The sequence below is a fragment of the Rhinatrema bivittatum genome, chromosome 1, assembly GCF_901001135.1.
Source record: "Rhinatrema bivittatum chromosome 1, aRhiBiv1.1, whole genome shotgun sequence".
In the NCBI taxonomy this organism is placed as follows: Eukaryota; Metazoa; Chordata; class Amphibia; order Gymnophiona; family Rhinatrematidae; genus Rhinatrema; species Rhinatrema bivittatum.
The window spans coordinates 568,534,436-568,550,513 of record NC_042615.1 but is presented as its reverse complement, the minus strand read 5'-3'; the positions used below and the strand labels follow the sequence as shown (position 1 = coordinate 568,550,513).

Sequence of the window (16,078 nt, the reverse complement as noted above, 5' to 3'; positions counted from 1 at the left end):
TTTGTAAGGGAAGTTGGATGTCAAAATACTGAGTTCTGTTGCCATTCCAGTCAATGGGGGAAAGAAAAATACTTATGAGGATAGTGCCAAAGTGTAAAGAATACAAGATGTGTAATCTTCCTTGGAACAGTGAGCCTTCCTCCAAGTTCATACGTCTTTATCTCAGTTCACATTGGAATAAGATAAGATATCCTGTATTACTTTAAAGCCATAACACTTTCTCAGCTGAAAACATTTATTTTTTTGCTGAAGTTTTCAAGATATATTTTACAATTAATTTTTTTTTTAAATCGTCAAGTACCTAACAGTTGTATGCAGAAAAATTTTACATTCTCCATATCATCATTCCTGTTGCTTACTGACCTGCAGTAGGAAGAAAGGTAAAATGGATAGCGCACAGGTAGATATTGAGGCCCTAAACAAATGTTTTAATAGTGGTTTTCTTTCTATAATCAGACTTTTTCTTTTTATTGAGGAAATGCATCATTCCAGTACATGCTGATACTGTACAAGATCATTTTGAAGACTATACAAACATGATAATTCTTTCAGTCTGATAAAGTGCAATCATTCTAGTATCTCAAATGTAATACTAATCCTTAGTGATTTTCTTCTTGCAATAGTACATACACAGTTTATTTTCACTTTTTGAAAAATAGGTATAAAAAAGCAGTCTTTAAAAGTATACTTTAGCTCCACTGTTCAGCCACATAATTATGCAACTCAGAACCCAATAAATCATAGCCTTAAATAGAATTATTTAAATGATGCGAACAAACAGTGGTTTGCAAAGCAGTCTGTAAAATTATAACTTGTCAAACAACATAACTCATGTTTTATATTTTTATGTGGCCTGAAAGTGGATTTCTAATATTTCAACTTCAGGTTATTCCTTGTAGGCTTCTTTGAGAAAGCAGGTGTTCTCCTGGGCAGCTTTGCTGCTGATTAATGCTGTTAAATGCTCCTTTTAAACATAAGGAAAATGAAATAGTCGCAGTTTTAAGCATCTTCATATTCTTACTTCAAGTGGATTGAGATATGATTTTGCTACTTCTGATATGCTTTCTTAAAGTATATGTATTATTAAATTTACAGACTCGTGGCAACAAATTACAAAATCATCAGAAAGAAACTGAACAAAAGAGAAAAAAAGATCTAGGATGCATAAAGGAATACTATTTTGACCAGCACTGCAAAATAATTAAAAGATAAACCTAAACTGAGATTTTTAAAACAGTCTTTAATCTTTCCTTGTAGGCAGCCAGACTATTACAGAAATAATGTTTCAGAGAAAAATACTCTGAATTGAGGTGGTTTTGATTGAACCCACCCATGGTGATAGGGAGGTGGCTCTGCACAAAAGCTGAAGGTATCACAATGAGGCTAACTGTACAGCATAAGAGTTGATTTCCAATGTGCTTTACGCATGAGAACATCAGGAAAAAATGAGGACATCAGGAAAAATCTAAAAGCAAAGGTTAAAAAGTTTGCATGCAGTGTGGTTATTGTTTTAAAATCCCATCTTGGAAGATCAGACTGAGGGGTAAATTTTCAAAAGCAGTTACGTAAATTAAATTAGTAAGCATTCAGGTACATCTATTTTATAAACATCAAAAATATAAACATTTTCAGTTTCATGCTCAAATAAGGGGCAGTCCAGGGTCATGCTTGAATGGAGCTAAGCGTTTCATACCTTTATGAGTATATTTGGCTATTGGCACAAATTTTACATCTGCTTATTATATTGCTCAATTGATATCAGACTCTTCTGTTGTCTGGTATTGGATGGGTGGGAGGTCTGGGTGAATTGGAGGGAGTTCAGGGTAAAAAACTAGGAGGGTCTTGATGACCTGCAGAAGAAGGACTGGGTGAACTGGTGGAGTTATCGGCAACTGGTGATATCAATTATATGCACATGTTTTTAAATATATTGACTCTGGTTTGTAAAACATGAAGGTATGTGTGCAAATTATACTTTTTCCACACATAATATACACATGCGTATGTTTATAGAATAGGTAGGAAAAGTACATGCTTTCAATGCATGTTAGGTATTCATTGTGCATATAATCTGTGCATACAACATCCATAAGTTATAAAAATACTGTAGTAGATCTCCGTACAGCCATGCATATGCATATATGGGACCACGCAGAATTGTTTGAAGTTATTCTCCTGATGTATTCCATACATTGAAAAAGGAAGAAAGAAAAACAAGTGACTGTCAGCAAGGTTAAATGGTGAGGAAAAAAATGCTACAAAAGTCAAAAGGACATCTTTCAAAAATTGAAAGGCGGATCTAAACAAAGAAAATAGAAAGAAACATAAGCACTGAAAAGTTTGATGTAAAATATTAATAAGGCAGACCAAAAGTGAATGTGAAAAGAAGCTTGCTTAGGAAACAAAAACTCAAAATAAAAAGATTTTTCAAGTATATTCAAAGCAAGATGTCTGTGAGGGAGTTGGGTAGGACCACTAAATGACTAAGGGATTAAACAGGGTGCTCAAGGAAGTCAAGGCCATAGCAGAAAAAATAAATTATTTGCTTCAGTCTTTACTGTGGAGGGTGGTGGGGAGATACAGTCTTTGAAAGTGGTGATTCAGAGGAACTGAATCAAATCATGGTTAACCAGGAAAATATAATAGTATAAACTGACAAACTCAAGAGTTACAACTCACAGAGACATGATGGTATACACCCCCGAGTTCTGAAAGAATTAAAAAATGAAACTGCAGACTTATTACAAATAATCTCTAACTCCACATTCAAATCAGCTCCAGTACCTGAGGACTAAAGAATTGTTAATGTGATGCCAATTTTTAAAAAAGGGCTCCAGGAGTGATGTCAGAAACCATAGATTAGTGAGCTTTACATTAAATTGTACACTTCCAGTGTTATTACCTACGTAACGGAGGAAGCATTTCATAGGTAATAGCCAGTTACGCTACAAGTGGCTGGGATCGCTGAGAAGTGCAATCCTGCACAGAGGGCCAGTTGTGGAGTTAACGGGTAGGGGAGGGACAATTAAAGTACTTTTAATGAAAGGGAGGGGGAGGCCCATGCTGGCGGCGGTCATTGGATGAAACTTTTAAACCTTTCAAATTTTAAAAGTTTGGGCCAGCTTATGAGGACCTCCAAGGGGGGATGGAGTACAAGCATGTGGTATTGGAGGGGTGGGCATTGGTCCGGGAATCCCACAGCTTTTCATTTTTCTAAGATGCTCTACTTACCCCAATATCTCTGAAGATATCTCTGTAAGTAGCGAGTTATCTGGTCACATGAAGCCAGATAACTTTAGGCCTAACTAGCTATATTCAATCACTGGCCAGTTAGGTTTGATGTTATCTAGCCTTATGGTATCTATGGCTATATGTAGCCAGATAACTTTTTAACAAGTAAATTCAGCGGGATGTTTATCCTGCAGAATATACAGGACAAGTTATCTGGCTAACCTATACCGGATAACTTGTCCACTACCCGGCTTACTGAATATTGACCCTTTTGTGTTCGATTATCAGGTTGTTTGTAAACACTGAAAATACACATACTCTGTCAAGTTGTCACTTTACTGAAAATGTATCCAATCCATTTTTCCAATCTCATAAAACATTCTATGAATCAACTGCTACCCTTCTTGTCAGTCTGAGAAACAAATAGCTTATGAGTCCATCTTGCCATCCTGCAAGTTCGATGCAAGAGAACTGGGCTCTGGGTTAAGTCTCCTGTGGAGACTATGAAAAAATAATGAGCTCTTCTTTTGTTTGAGTGTGCAACAGAAGGGCTCAACTCCACAGCAGAAGTTTTTACCAAGTGTTGTCTCCAAATTTCTAGTCATTGCCAAGAAGTATCCACAGAAGGATCCTGCACAAAAATAAGGTGGGTGCTAAGTGGAACACCTGGTTAAAACTCATTTATCAGCAGCGGGCTCAACAAATACTGCTTGAGGAGCCTTGGACTGATTGCTTTCTGGGCTGCTGCTGCATTAGGCGTGAAGACAGTAAGTACAAGCAGATCATACTCCTTACCATACTCTCCCCCCTAAGCAATGACGCCTAAACTCTGTTATAAGTTTCCCCTCACCCTCCTTTAAGCCTACCCTAACATTCCCCCCCCCCCCCCACCTCTCCCTGTCACTGCCATCACTGGTCTGGTACCCTCCAGCCCACCTGTACATATTGTCTATTGTTAATTTATTTTCTTCAAATGTTCCTATCAAATTTCTCTCTTTCCCTATCCTTCCTACTGCTGTCCTCTCTCCTCCTTCATTACTGCTCCCCCTTCCCTGTTTATTGTATTTCTCTCTCTTGTTATTTTGTTACAATGTAAACCGGCATGATGTTCCGACAAATGTCGGTATATAAAAATCAACAAATAAATAAATAAAATAAATAAGAAAATTATTTCTTACCCGCTAATTTTCGTTCCTGTAGTACCAAGGATCAGTCCAGACTGTGGGTTATGCTCCCAGTCCAGCAGGTGGAGTCAGAAGCAAAAATTCGAGGGGAGGTCCTATATGACCTCACTCCTTGTGCCTCAATCCTCAGTAACAAGACTTTCAAAGCCAAAGAGAAGAGACAGAGGGATCAAAAAAGATAACTGTTCAACAATTATGAACGAAGAATAAAAACTGGTAAACCCACAACGGAACTTGTAAACCAAAAAACTGTGAGAAAACAGTAAGTCCTGGAGCCCCAGGATGAGATAGAATAAATAGATAATAAGTAGGAACAAAGAGCAGAGGCTTATCCCATTACAAACCCAAGAAATCCAGGGAGGGTGTCTGGACTGATCCTTGGTACTACAGGAACGAAAATTAGCGGGTAAGAAATAATTTTCTTTTCCCTGTACGTACCAGGATCAGTCCAGACTGTGGGATGTACCAAAGCTTCCCCTACTCTGGGTGGGCCGATAACAGCCCTGCTCTCAAAACACTATCTCCAAAAGATCCGAAACTCGGAGCCCGAACATCCAAGCGATAGTGCTTAGAGAAAGTATGTAGTGATTTCCAGGTGGCCGCTCTACAAATTTCCTGAGAGGACACCGATGAACTTTCTGCCCAAGAGGCAGCTTGTGCTCGAAGAGAGTGTGCTTTAACACCTAGAGGTGGCTGACGTCCTTTTCCAATATATGCCGATGCGATCGCACCTTTTAGCCATCGAGCGATGGTTGTCTTAGAAGCCATTTGACCTTTTCTGGGGCCTGACCATAGAACAAAAAGATGATCCGAAAGACGGAAGTCATTGGTGAGAGCTAAGTACTGCATTAGACATCTCTTGACATCCAGATTGCGAAGCTGTCTGGGATCTGATGACAAGAAAGAAGGAAGTTCCACAGATTGATTCAAGTGGAAAGAAGAAACCACCTTGGGGAGAAAAGAAGGTACTGTCCTTATGGAAACACCTTCCTCAGAGAAACGGAGGAAAGGTTCTCGGCAGGACAAGGCCTGGAGCTCCGAGATACGACGAGCAGAAGTTATAGCTACCAAAAAGACAGTCTTTAGGGTAAGGTCCTTGACAGTGGCTGCGTGTAAAGGCTCAAACGGAGGACCTCCTAGAACTTCGAGTACCAAGTTAAGACTCCAAGAAGGACAGGGCGATTTGAAAGGAGGCTTCAGCTGACGAACGCCTCTGAGAAAACGAAGAATATCTGGGTGAGAAGAAAGCGGCGAAAGAGTCCCCGTGTGCAACAAGGCTCCCAACGCTGCCACTTGTACCCGAAGGGAATTGTATGCGAGACCCATTTCTAGTCCCGACTGAAGAAAATCTAAAACTTGAACCACCGAGGCGAGAACCGGCACAATAGTACGGACTCTACACCAATCTTCGAATACCTTCCATACCCTTATGTACGTAACTGAGGTGGAAGTCTTTCTTGCCCTTAATAAGGTGGAAATAACCGCCTCCGGATATCCTTGACGTCTCAACTTACGCCTCTCAAAAGCCAGGCCGCAAGACAAAAGCGATCTGCCTCCTCTAAAAATATAGGACCCTGTTTGAGAAGATGAGGGAGGTGACCGAGACGAATCGGTTCCTCTTGAGATAGAAGAAGCAGATCCGCAAACCATGGTCTTCTCGGCCACTCTGGCGCAACTAGGATCACAAAACCAAGGTGAGACTCTATGCGACGTAACACCCTCCCCACCAGGGGCCACGGAGGAAAAACATACAGAAGGACCTGCGTGGGCCACGGGAGGACTATGGCATCTACTCCTTCCGCCCCGTGCTCTCTCCTGCGACTGAAAAAGCGAGGAGCTTTTGCGTTTTCGGCAGTGGCCATGAGGTCCACATGGGGAACTCCCCAGCGCTGTGTTATCAATTCCATCGCTTCCCTGGAGAGCACCCATTCTCCCGGATCCAGACGTTGACGGCTGAGAAAATCTGCTTGGACGTTGTCTACGCCTGCTATGTGAGACGCCGCCAACCGGAGCAAGTGCCGCTCCGCCCACTGCATTAGCTTTTCCGCTTCCCACGCTACTAGGCGACTCCTTGTGCCCCCCTGTCGGTTGATGTACGACACCGAGGTTGCGTTGTCCGAGAGAATCCTGACCGCCCTTCGGCGAACCATCGGAAGGAATCCCTGTAGGGCAAAACGGACTGCCCTTGTCTCCAACCGATTGATGGGCCACTGACTTTCCTCCTTCGTCCAAATGCCTTGGATGGAGCTCGACTGACATACTGCCCCCCATCCTGAGAGACTGGCATCTGTGGTAACCACCACCCAGTCCGGTGTCTCCAATGACACTCCCCTGGCAAGATACCGGGGATCTAACCACCATTGGAGGCTGAGCCGAGCCGATTGAGGAATCGGCAAGACTGCACTGTAGTCCTGAGATACCGGTTTCCACCGGGATAGAAGTGCTTTCTGTAGAGGACGAAGGTGCGCAAACGCCCACGGAACTAGGTCTATTGTAGAAGCCATAGTTCCCAGCACCTGCAAGTAGTCCCAGGCAGTCGGTACCTGGAGCAATAAGAATCGGTGAACTTTTTCTCTCAACGCTTGAGCTCGCTCTGGGCGTAAGAACACCTTGCCCTGTGCCGTGTCGAAGTGAGCACCCAGAAAATCCAAGTTCTGGGAGGGCGTAAGGTGACTCTTGTCGTAGTTGATTATCCAGCCTAACGATTGGAGCAGGGATACCACCCGATCCACGGCCTGGATCCCCTGACTTCGAGACTTTGATCTGATGAGCCAGTCGTCGAGGTACGGATGAACTAGTATTCCTTCCCGGCGAAGGGCTGCTGCTACTACGACCATAACTTTTGTGAACACTCGAGGAGCTGTAGCTAGACCAAAAGGCAATGCCTTGAACTGGAAATGCTGTCCCAGGATCTTGAAGCGAAGATATCGTTGAAAATCCGGGTGGATCGGGATATGGAGGTACGCTTCCGTCAGATCTAAGGAAGCAAGATATTCCCCCCGATGGACTGCTGCTAACACCGACCTGAGTGTTTCCATGCGGAATCGTGGGACCCGGAGTGCTCTGTTGACAGTCTTGAGATCCAGAATGGGACGGAAGGTGCCCTCTTTCTTGGGTACCACGAAGTAGATTGAATAATGACCTCGTCCCAGTTCGTTGGCGGAAACTGGCCTTATTGCTCCTAAGGCACGCAAACGCTGAAGCGTGTGACGTATAGCTCGTTGCTTGTGAAGAGATCCGCAGGGGGAGAAAAGGAATCTGTCTCTGGGTGGGTGGACAAAATCCAACGCGTAACCGTTTCTTAGGATGTCCAAGACCCACTGGTCCGACGTGATTCGAACCCACCTCTCGTAAAAAAGAGTGAGCCGACCGCCTACCTGAGGGATCAGCTCGTGGGGTAACCTGGCATCATTGCGTAGGTTTAGAGGTTGAGCGAGGGACTGTAGAGTCTTTGCCACCTCGCCGTCCTCGAAAGGACCGATTCCATCCCTGTGAACGATAAGATGGAGTCCTTGATGTTGGCTGTTGCCTGTTCGTCCGAGCACGGCGCTGGTTCCGAGATCGGTTTCTGGAGAAGCTAAAAGATCTAGCAGAGCGAGGTCTGTCCTCCGGAAGCTTGTGTATCGCGTTCTCGTTCAGGGACTTGATTATCTGGTCCAAATCTTCACCAAAAAGGAATTTGCCCTTGAAAGGTAAAGAACCAAGGCGTGTCTTGGAAGAGGAGTCCGCCGACCAGTTGCGGAGCCACAGAAGACGGCGGGCCGACACAGCCGCCACCATAGAACGAGAGAGGACCCGGAGAAGGTCATACAGCGCGTCCGCACCGTAGGCTATCACGGATTCCAACCTATCTGCCTGTTGAGCCTCAGCAGAAGGGAGATCCTGCGAGGTAAGTAGTTGTTGAACCCAACGTAAACCAGCCCTCTGTGCTAGGGCGGTACAGATAGCCGCCCGTACTCAGAGTGCCGAAACCTCAAAAATTCTCTTCAGATGGACTTCCAATTTCCTATCCTGAAGGTCCTTCAAGGCTGTTCCGCCCGTGACTGGGATGGTAGTACTCTTAGTCACCGCAGATACAGCAGAATCCACTGCCGGAACCTTTAAGAGATCCAGAAAATCCACCGGAAGAGGATAAAGTTTATCCATGGCTCTACTGACCCTGAGGGATGCCTCTGGAGTGTCCCATTCTCTAGAGATCAGCTGTAGAAAACTAGGATGCGTAGGAAAAGCCTTGGCCAAAGGTCGCAACCCCGCAAGTAGAGGGTCACCTTTCTTCACTTTGGGATCTGAAGGCGTTGGATCCGGGGGCGGATCAATATCCATCTCCTGAAGAATATAAGGAATGAGTCCCTCTAACTCTTCCGGTTGAAAAATACGGAGTACTCTGGGATCGTCTCCCTCGACGTGAACAGAGAGATTAGGATCATCTCCAACGGGGTCCTGATTGACATCCACATCAGGCAAAACTGGAGAGACCCGCGGTGGACCAGTTAAAAGTCCGGAAGCCATCTGAGTTGAGCTTAGGGGAGGAACCAATCCCTGTGGTGAAGGTCCCCCTAGAGAAGGATCCAGCCGTGGTACCTTGGCTGGAGATGGTCCCCAGGGCAAAACCGAAGGTGAACCGCTGCTTTGCAAAAAAGCACGGTGCATCAGTACCACAAATTCAGGAGAAAAACCTGGAGGCCCCGGGGGAGGCCCACCCGGGGTCTTGCCGACTGAAAATTGGTCCCCTTGTGGTACTGGGGGAGGCAAAACCTCCGGTTGTCTAAAAATCGGGTCACCCGGTTCCTCCAAATCAGATCCAGCTTCGTCCTCAGAAAACAAAATGGCCGCCGTTTCCTCGCTCAGCGGGAACGGGGCTTGCCGCTGACGAGAGGAAGCCTCCTCTCCTTGGTCTCCTGTGCCTTCCTCCAATGGCGCGACTGCCCTAACAGAAGGTTTGCAGCCGGAGCACAGTCCCTCCTTAGAGATACGGCTCCCTAAGCGTCCACAAGCAGAGCAGCTCGGTGTCTTCGACATGAGGTAGGAGATCCCCTCCTCCTCAGGAAGGCAGGAAAACAGGCGGCGCGGCTTAAACCTGAAGAGGTCTTGGCGAAATGAAACTTGTTCGCCCTTTCCTCCCCTATCGACCAAAAGCTACTGAGGAAAAAATAAAAAACCTCTCAGAAGCCAGCAGCCCCGGGGAATGGCGAGTCGCGGGGCAGCGGGTCGTAAAACTCTCGCAGGGCGGGAAGAGAGAGAGAGCTAGGGGAGGCGCCGCAAAGTTGACAGAAAATTAAAATAATAACGCCGCCCTCCAGTGCCGAAACGAACCGGCAAGAGGTGGCTAGGAGCTGAAATAATAAATTTAAACAAGTAAATGAAAAAACACTTACCCCGTGAAGAAATAAAAGAACAAGGGAAAGGAACAGACAAAATAGAAAGTTAACAAGTTCCTCTCAACCTAGTCCCAAATAAAATAGTCTTCTATCCTATTTATATTCTTTTTTTTTTTTTTTTTTTTTGATCCCTCAAGAACAAGAAAATAAAAGGCCTAAACGTGAAACCTGTGCTGGGGACTAAACAGTCCCCTGCTCACACCTGCTGGAGTCAGAAGATACTGAGGATTGAGGCACAAGGAGTGAGGTCATATAGGACCTCCCCTCGAATTTTTGCTTCTGACTCCACCTGCTGGACTGGGAGCATAACCCACAGTCTGGACTGATCCTGGTACGTACAGGGAAACCATGCTTTGAAGAGATGCACCATATTATTGAATATAGGACAATGCCTGCACCTATTTACATATGTTGTCCTTCAGTCATTTTGAGATGAGAGGTAAGAAAAGGGCATAAACAAGGCCAAATCAGCCTACTGGGGGAAGTGGGGGGGGGGAGGAATCAGGTATGCCAGTGAACCAGCAAGTTACATCGTGGCTCATGTTGGTGCGTGTGAATGGTGATGGGTGTCTGAGGGAGGGGATACTCATCTCCCAAATGGGCCAATATTTCCCTACAATCCACCCCTGGGTATAAAGTATGGTAGGTAGGTAGGCAGCAAACGATTAATGCCCTGTCGGACTTTCCCTACCTTCTCATTTCACGGTAGAGATTGACTCAAAAACATCCTTATTCCTTTATCTTAACTCTATTTATATTTCTTTTTTGAAAAGAGTAAATTTTCAAAAGCCATGTACCCAGGTAAACTGGCTGTCTGAAAACTGCCAACCCTTTCCCAGGATAAAAGTAGACACAGGGATCAATAACATCCATACTTTTACCCTGGTAAAAAGAAGGCAGGCTCTCAAGAGTAGGTTTAGGTAGGGGAAAGGAAAACGTGCATTGCTTTGCATTTTCAAAACTATGCAGGTTTTCCCAGCTAAAACCACTCACATAAAAAGCAGGCACCTTTTACCAAAAGCCATACTTTCCCTCTGAAAAGTAGTGCAAAGCCCAATGGGTAAAACTACCCATGGGATTTGCACCTGCAGTGATAGTTTTGAAAATTGCCCCATAAATTAAGTCTGCTCAGGACAATTAAAATATGCACGTTACATACAGTCCCCTCCCCCCCCAAGAACTTATCGCATAAAATTTTACACACTGCTACAGTCTTATTTGGCTCATTCTCCAATATAAAGCCACCTGCTCTATCAGACAGAAAGTCTCTTATCTTGATTTTTTAAAATGTTTACACAGAAGTGATGCTTTCTGCAAAAACCTGAATCCAGGGTATGAAACAGCACAAAAGGAACTTGAGATGTGGACTCTATTGACAGCCATTCCCATGGTTCTAGCTTCTCAAAACATTGTGTTGGCTGCTGCAGTGCTACTGACCTCCATCTGCAGCACTCAGATGCAATTCCATGGGAAACTGGGGGACAGAACAGTTAAATGCATATAGCTCAAAGTGGAATCTATTACAGAGCCGGGAGCTGACTGTAACGCCAGCTCATGCGGAGGACTCCGCAGCCACACGGTGCCTCTATAAAAACAGTATCTCAAAATGGCCAAGGGAAAAAAAAAAAAAAGAAAGAAAGAATCCCCCCCCCCCCCCCACACACTTTTTAAACTTGCTCACTACTGCTCAAGGAAGACTCATGAAATGGAAGACAAGGAATGAGAACACAAAAACAGGAAATCTAAAAATGTGTCAACTATTTGAAGACTGACCTAGAGTAGAATTCAAGTACAACTGCAATTCTCACGAAAGGAGAGAGCTAAGTTGGTCTCAGACCTAAAAGGAAAACATATTGCCCATGTGTCTAGACTGGTTGGGAGAATGTAATATAATATTTGATTTGCAACCTTTAATTCTTAAGCTATGTTTATTGCTGCTGACTTTGCTCAGGAATACCCCTCTATTCAGCAGTCACTGCCACCCCCCCCCCCCCGCCCCTCATACTTTTAACATTATATATGAGAAAAGCAATTTTCAACCACCCATCTGTGGTTCTTTTCTGATTAGTTTCACTAAACCTACTCAGTAATTATACAGAGAAGAATCCTGCCCCCAGCGGCGTTCAGAGTAAAGTGGTGTCATTATATACTATCTGTGCAATATGAAAAAGGAAGGGCAATAACTGCTGAATGGTATGTAGAGACTAAAAACAGTGTCCCTGGCTTCCCAAAGATCTGCAGCAAAAATCTCCCCTGCCGAAAGCCTTTTGCAGCTTCTGCCACTTTCCTCATTGAGTCACTGCATCTGCCATCCTCCACCCATGCAGCTGCCACGTGGCTCACTTCGCCCTGAGCAAATTGCCATGGACAGTACAAGCTGTAGTGGTGAGCAGAGAGACGATTCCAGTTGGCGTCATGTGGCTGCAATGAACTGTGGTAGCTGAGGGGGGGGGAGTGAGGGGTGGAAGAGCGTGGTGTATTGTGGATGCCTGTGGTCAAGGGTTGGGGGATGTGATATTAGAAGAGGGAGGGGCTGAGAGAAGAGGCAGGTAAGAGAGAGATGAGAGAAGGGGTTGAGGGAGAATGACAATATGGGAAAGGGAAGAGCAGGCTAATGGAAGGGAGATGTGAAAGGGATGAGGGGAGGAATGACATGGAAATGGAGAACTTCTCCATTTCTCTGTGATGAGTTAACTAGGCCATGTCTCTTCACTATTCTAACAAATCATGCTTTATTGAAGTTGAGAACCAACACACTGTATAGCCCTGAGTTATTTGAACAGTTACTGCTAGTACAAAGAGAGAGAGACAACGAAAAAAGTTAAAATTTGTTAATCTGATTAGTAAACTTGGTGGAGGGGGGTCATCTCCAGGATTTTCTCCTGTCTCTGAGGAACATACATGTTAACTGGGACTGCGTGCGTCAGTTCCCCTGAGGTTTTGTACTACTTCACCTTGTAAGACAGTTTTCTTGGGTATCAAGCTATTCTTGGACAGCTCTGAATTACTGTGTGGTGTCTCGGGAATCACAGCTGATATTTTTGTCTTCCTTCCACACATGGCAAATATATTCTCTGAACTGTCTCCACGAAGTTAGTTGGAATGGATCAGCATCCTATAAAAAGCCAGAAGGCGAGCCCTGTCTGAAAGTGGGATAAAAAAACAGACATATGTGCCAGAGCCGTGCTGCACAGGTTATGTCTGTAAAACCTTCAAGATATAATACTGCTGGAATATTTTTAGCATGAGCAGAGCCTCGCTCTTGCCATTTCATCTGACTCCTGACAATCCTGTAGCTCTTCTACTGCCAGCTAGTCAGTTTCACCGACAACAGTATCGTGATTGCAGTAAAAGCATCAGGAGACAGCAAGTAGGACCTGTAGGGAGAAGCTAACGGAGAAAGGAGGAGAAAAGATAAGAGAATGGACAGAGATGAGTGGGATAAAAGAAAACATGGAAGAAGATAATGTGAAGAGAGACACAGACAAGGTAGAGGCAAAGAAGTACTATAAATAAGAGGACTATAAGGAGGACTATAAATAACTGGGAATATAAGGAGAAACAGGAGATTTAAGAGACAACTAGGGAGAGAAAAAGAATGAAATGCAATGGGAAAGAGACAAAGAGGAAAGGTTCTAGGAGGCGAAAGAGAGCAGAAAGTAATACACACATAACAGCAACAAGGAATAGAGAGCAAAAGGACTGGTACGATGTTAATAAAGAACTGTAGTGGCCTCAAGCTGTGATCTTGTGGATTGCACAATGCAATAGTAACGCAAGTATGGAATCAGACTAAATAGATTTCATTGTCAAGATTTTATGCAACACTGGTTTGCCATGTCCTCAAAATATCAGTGTTTGATTTTTCACTCTCTCCTGGCATGTAACTGTGTCACAGACCTGTACATTAGCGAAAAAGGAAAATGCTATTTTGATAACCTGTTGAGGTGAGACATAATGAGCATTATTAAAAAAAAATGACTCTGTGCTAAGTAGGTTGTTTACTAGAACAGTTACATAAAAGTATGAAAGTAGAAAAATAGTTTGATTGCACAGTTATGTTGCTATGGCCTTCCATTATGTTGCATATTTACAGGCCAAGTTCACAGATGTTTTCCACTAAACATCTCAACATTTCAGAGGAGAACAGAGCATGCCACAGTAGGTTAAGTCGTCCCCACTCCCTGGAATAAAAGTAAGGCACTCTCAGTGATAAACCAGGGTTCCATAAACCAAACAGATTACAGGAAGTTTCACCCAGTACTATTTATTTATTTAAAGACTTTTTTATACCGAAGACCATGTACAAGTACATATCACTTCGGTTTACAGCGAACCAACAGTTTGAAATTACAGCAAACAATATGAACATAATTTAACACAATTTTACAAGAATAGAATTAGAATTGAACAAGCATAACGAGGGTGGAATATGGGGAATAGCGAAAAAGGTAAACATGATAATCAGAACAATGAATACATGGTAAAGGAATACGGGGAACTTCGAGCAGTTACACACGTCCGAACCTAAGTTCTATAATGTAGGGTCCGGTAAGGAACTCTAAGTAAATGCTCTAGAGAAGAGCCAGGTCTTCAGTTTTTTTTTGAACGTCCGCAGGCAGGGTTCTGTGCGGAGTTCCGAGGGAAGATTGTTCCATTGTAAGGGTCCAGCAATTGAGAAAGCTCGTTTCTTGAGAGCTGACTTGGCGGGGGGAACATAAAGGGTACCTAGGTATGTTGTTCTAATTGGTCTGGAGGCTGAGTGATGTTGAAGAGGGCAGGATAGTTCGAGGGAGGTTAGAGAGTGAATAGTTTTGTGGATCATGGTTAGCACTTTATACTGAATTCTGAATTTGATAGGGAGCCAATGTAGATACATAAGGACAGGGGTGATGTGATCTCCTCTACTGGTATTGGTTAAGATTCTTGCTGCCGAATTCTGTAGCATTTGAAGAGGTTTGGTGGTGATAGCTGGGAGGCCGATTAGAAGGGAATTGCAGTAATCTATTTTTGAAAATAAGATGGCTTGGAGAACTGTTCGGAAGTCCTGCATGTGAAGGAGTGGTTTCAGATTTTTTAGAATCAGTAATTTATGGAAGCATTCCTTTGTTGTGTTGTTGACGAATCTTTTTAAATTCAGCCGATTGTCTATAGTTACTCCCAAATCTCTAACATTTGTGGTAGTAGATATTTGGAGGGAAGAGAGGTTGTGGAGCGTCTGAGCATGTTTGTTGTCCCCTCTGGATTATATTATACCTAGTTACATGCTGAGGATAACCGTCCCTATAGAATTCACCATTCTCTCTGAAAGGGGTCAGTAATTTTCAACACAGGATTAAACTGGCAGCCTATCTGAAAGCCAGGATACATGTCACTCCAAATGCCTCTTTGTACCATGAATTAGAAAATAAGGGGTGCACAGTTTTGCTGCAATATCTCCCTGTTCTCCCAGCCCTGCAGAGATTCTTTATTTTACCTAAAAAAAAGTGGAATATAAAAATTAAAAACAAACAACTAAAAAACAACACTCTATTCTATGCCTGATGCACTAAGTATGCAGTTGCAAATACACTATGGCTGATGAGAATTGGTTTGTATGTCTAAAAGACGACCAGTGGGCTCATGGAGGAAAAGCCACTAGCCGAAACGCAAACCTGTTCTACCACTATGCTGTAATTTGTCCCCTTGCCACAGTTCTATCATACAGTATGATTTATTGTTTCTGAAGCTTGCCCAAGAGCCATCCTGATAGCTTTTCCTTACATAAGCACAGACTGAAGAAATTTTCAGTGCCTGCTGGTGTATTCTCCTGAGTCAAAAGCATGGGAAATATTCTTCTTACCCTCATTCCTCTCATAACCTCCATTCCCCACAAGGCATAACTGGTTAGTGCCAGAAACTTGTCAGTTTTATGAAGACTTTAAATCTTTACTTAATGATCACCTGCTATTTACTTTTATACAATATGACTATGTATAATTTTATGTTTTATATTTAAAGTTGATTAATTTGTAAGTATTCGAGCATAATTTTTTAAAATGTTCTTTATTGCTAGATTTTTAAGATACAAAAATTGAAAATCCAAAAAATGGCTGAGAACTGCTAAATATCAAAATACAAAAAAATCAAGCTCAAAGAGAGAAGGAAAATGTTTGTTGAAGCTCTGAGGAAACCTCATATAGTGCCAATAGGGGCTAAAAGCTTATATATGCAGCTCTAGAAGACACTAGGGCTTTTTAATCATTGGAAACCCAGAGTTAATTATTCTTAGAAGCTATCATGTGC

The 16,078-nt window shown here is 43.5% G+C and overlaps 1 protein-coding gene across 3 annotated transcripts in view; it reads right to left on the bottom strand.

Annotated features, from left to right (window-relative positions):
* Positions 1–16,078, bottom strand: part of AOPEP (aminopeptidase O (putative)) — a 772,742-nt gene that overhangs the window by 129,932 nt on the left and 626,732 nt on the right. Inside the window, exon 13 of one of the 3 annotated variants that reach the window (XM_029617484.1) lies at positions 14,053–15,269. The exons of the other annotated variants lie outside the window; for them this stretch is intronic. Within the exon in view, the coding sequence (XP_029473344.1) occupies positions 15,261–15,269 (9 nt within the window). The 3' untranslated portion in view covers positions 14,053–15,260. Of the gene's footprint in view, positions 1–14,052; positions 15,270–16,078 lie in introns of those variants that run through there. 3 annotated transcript variants of the gene reach the window in all.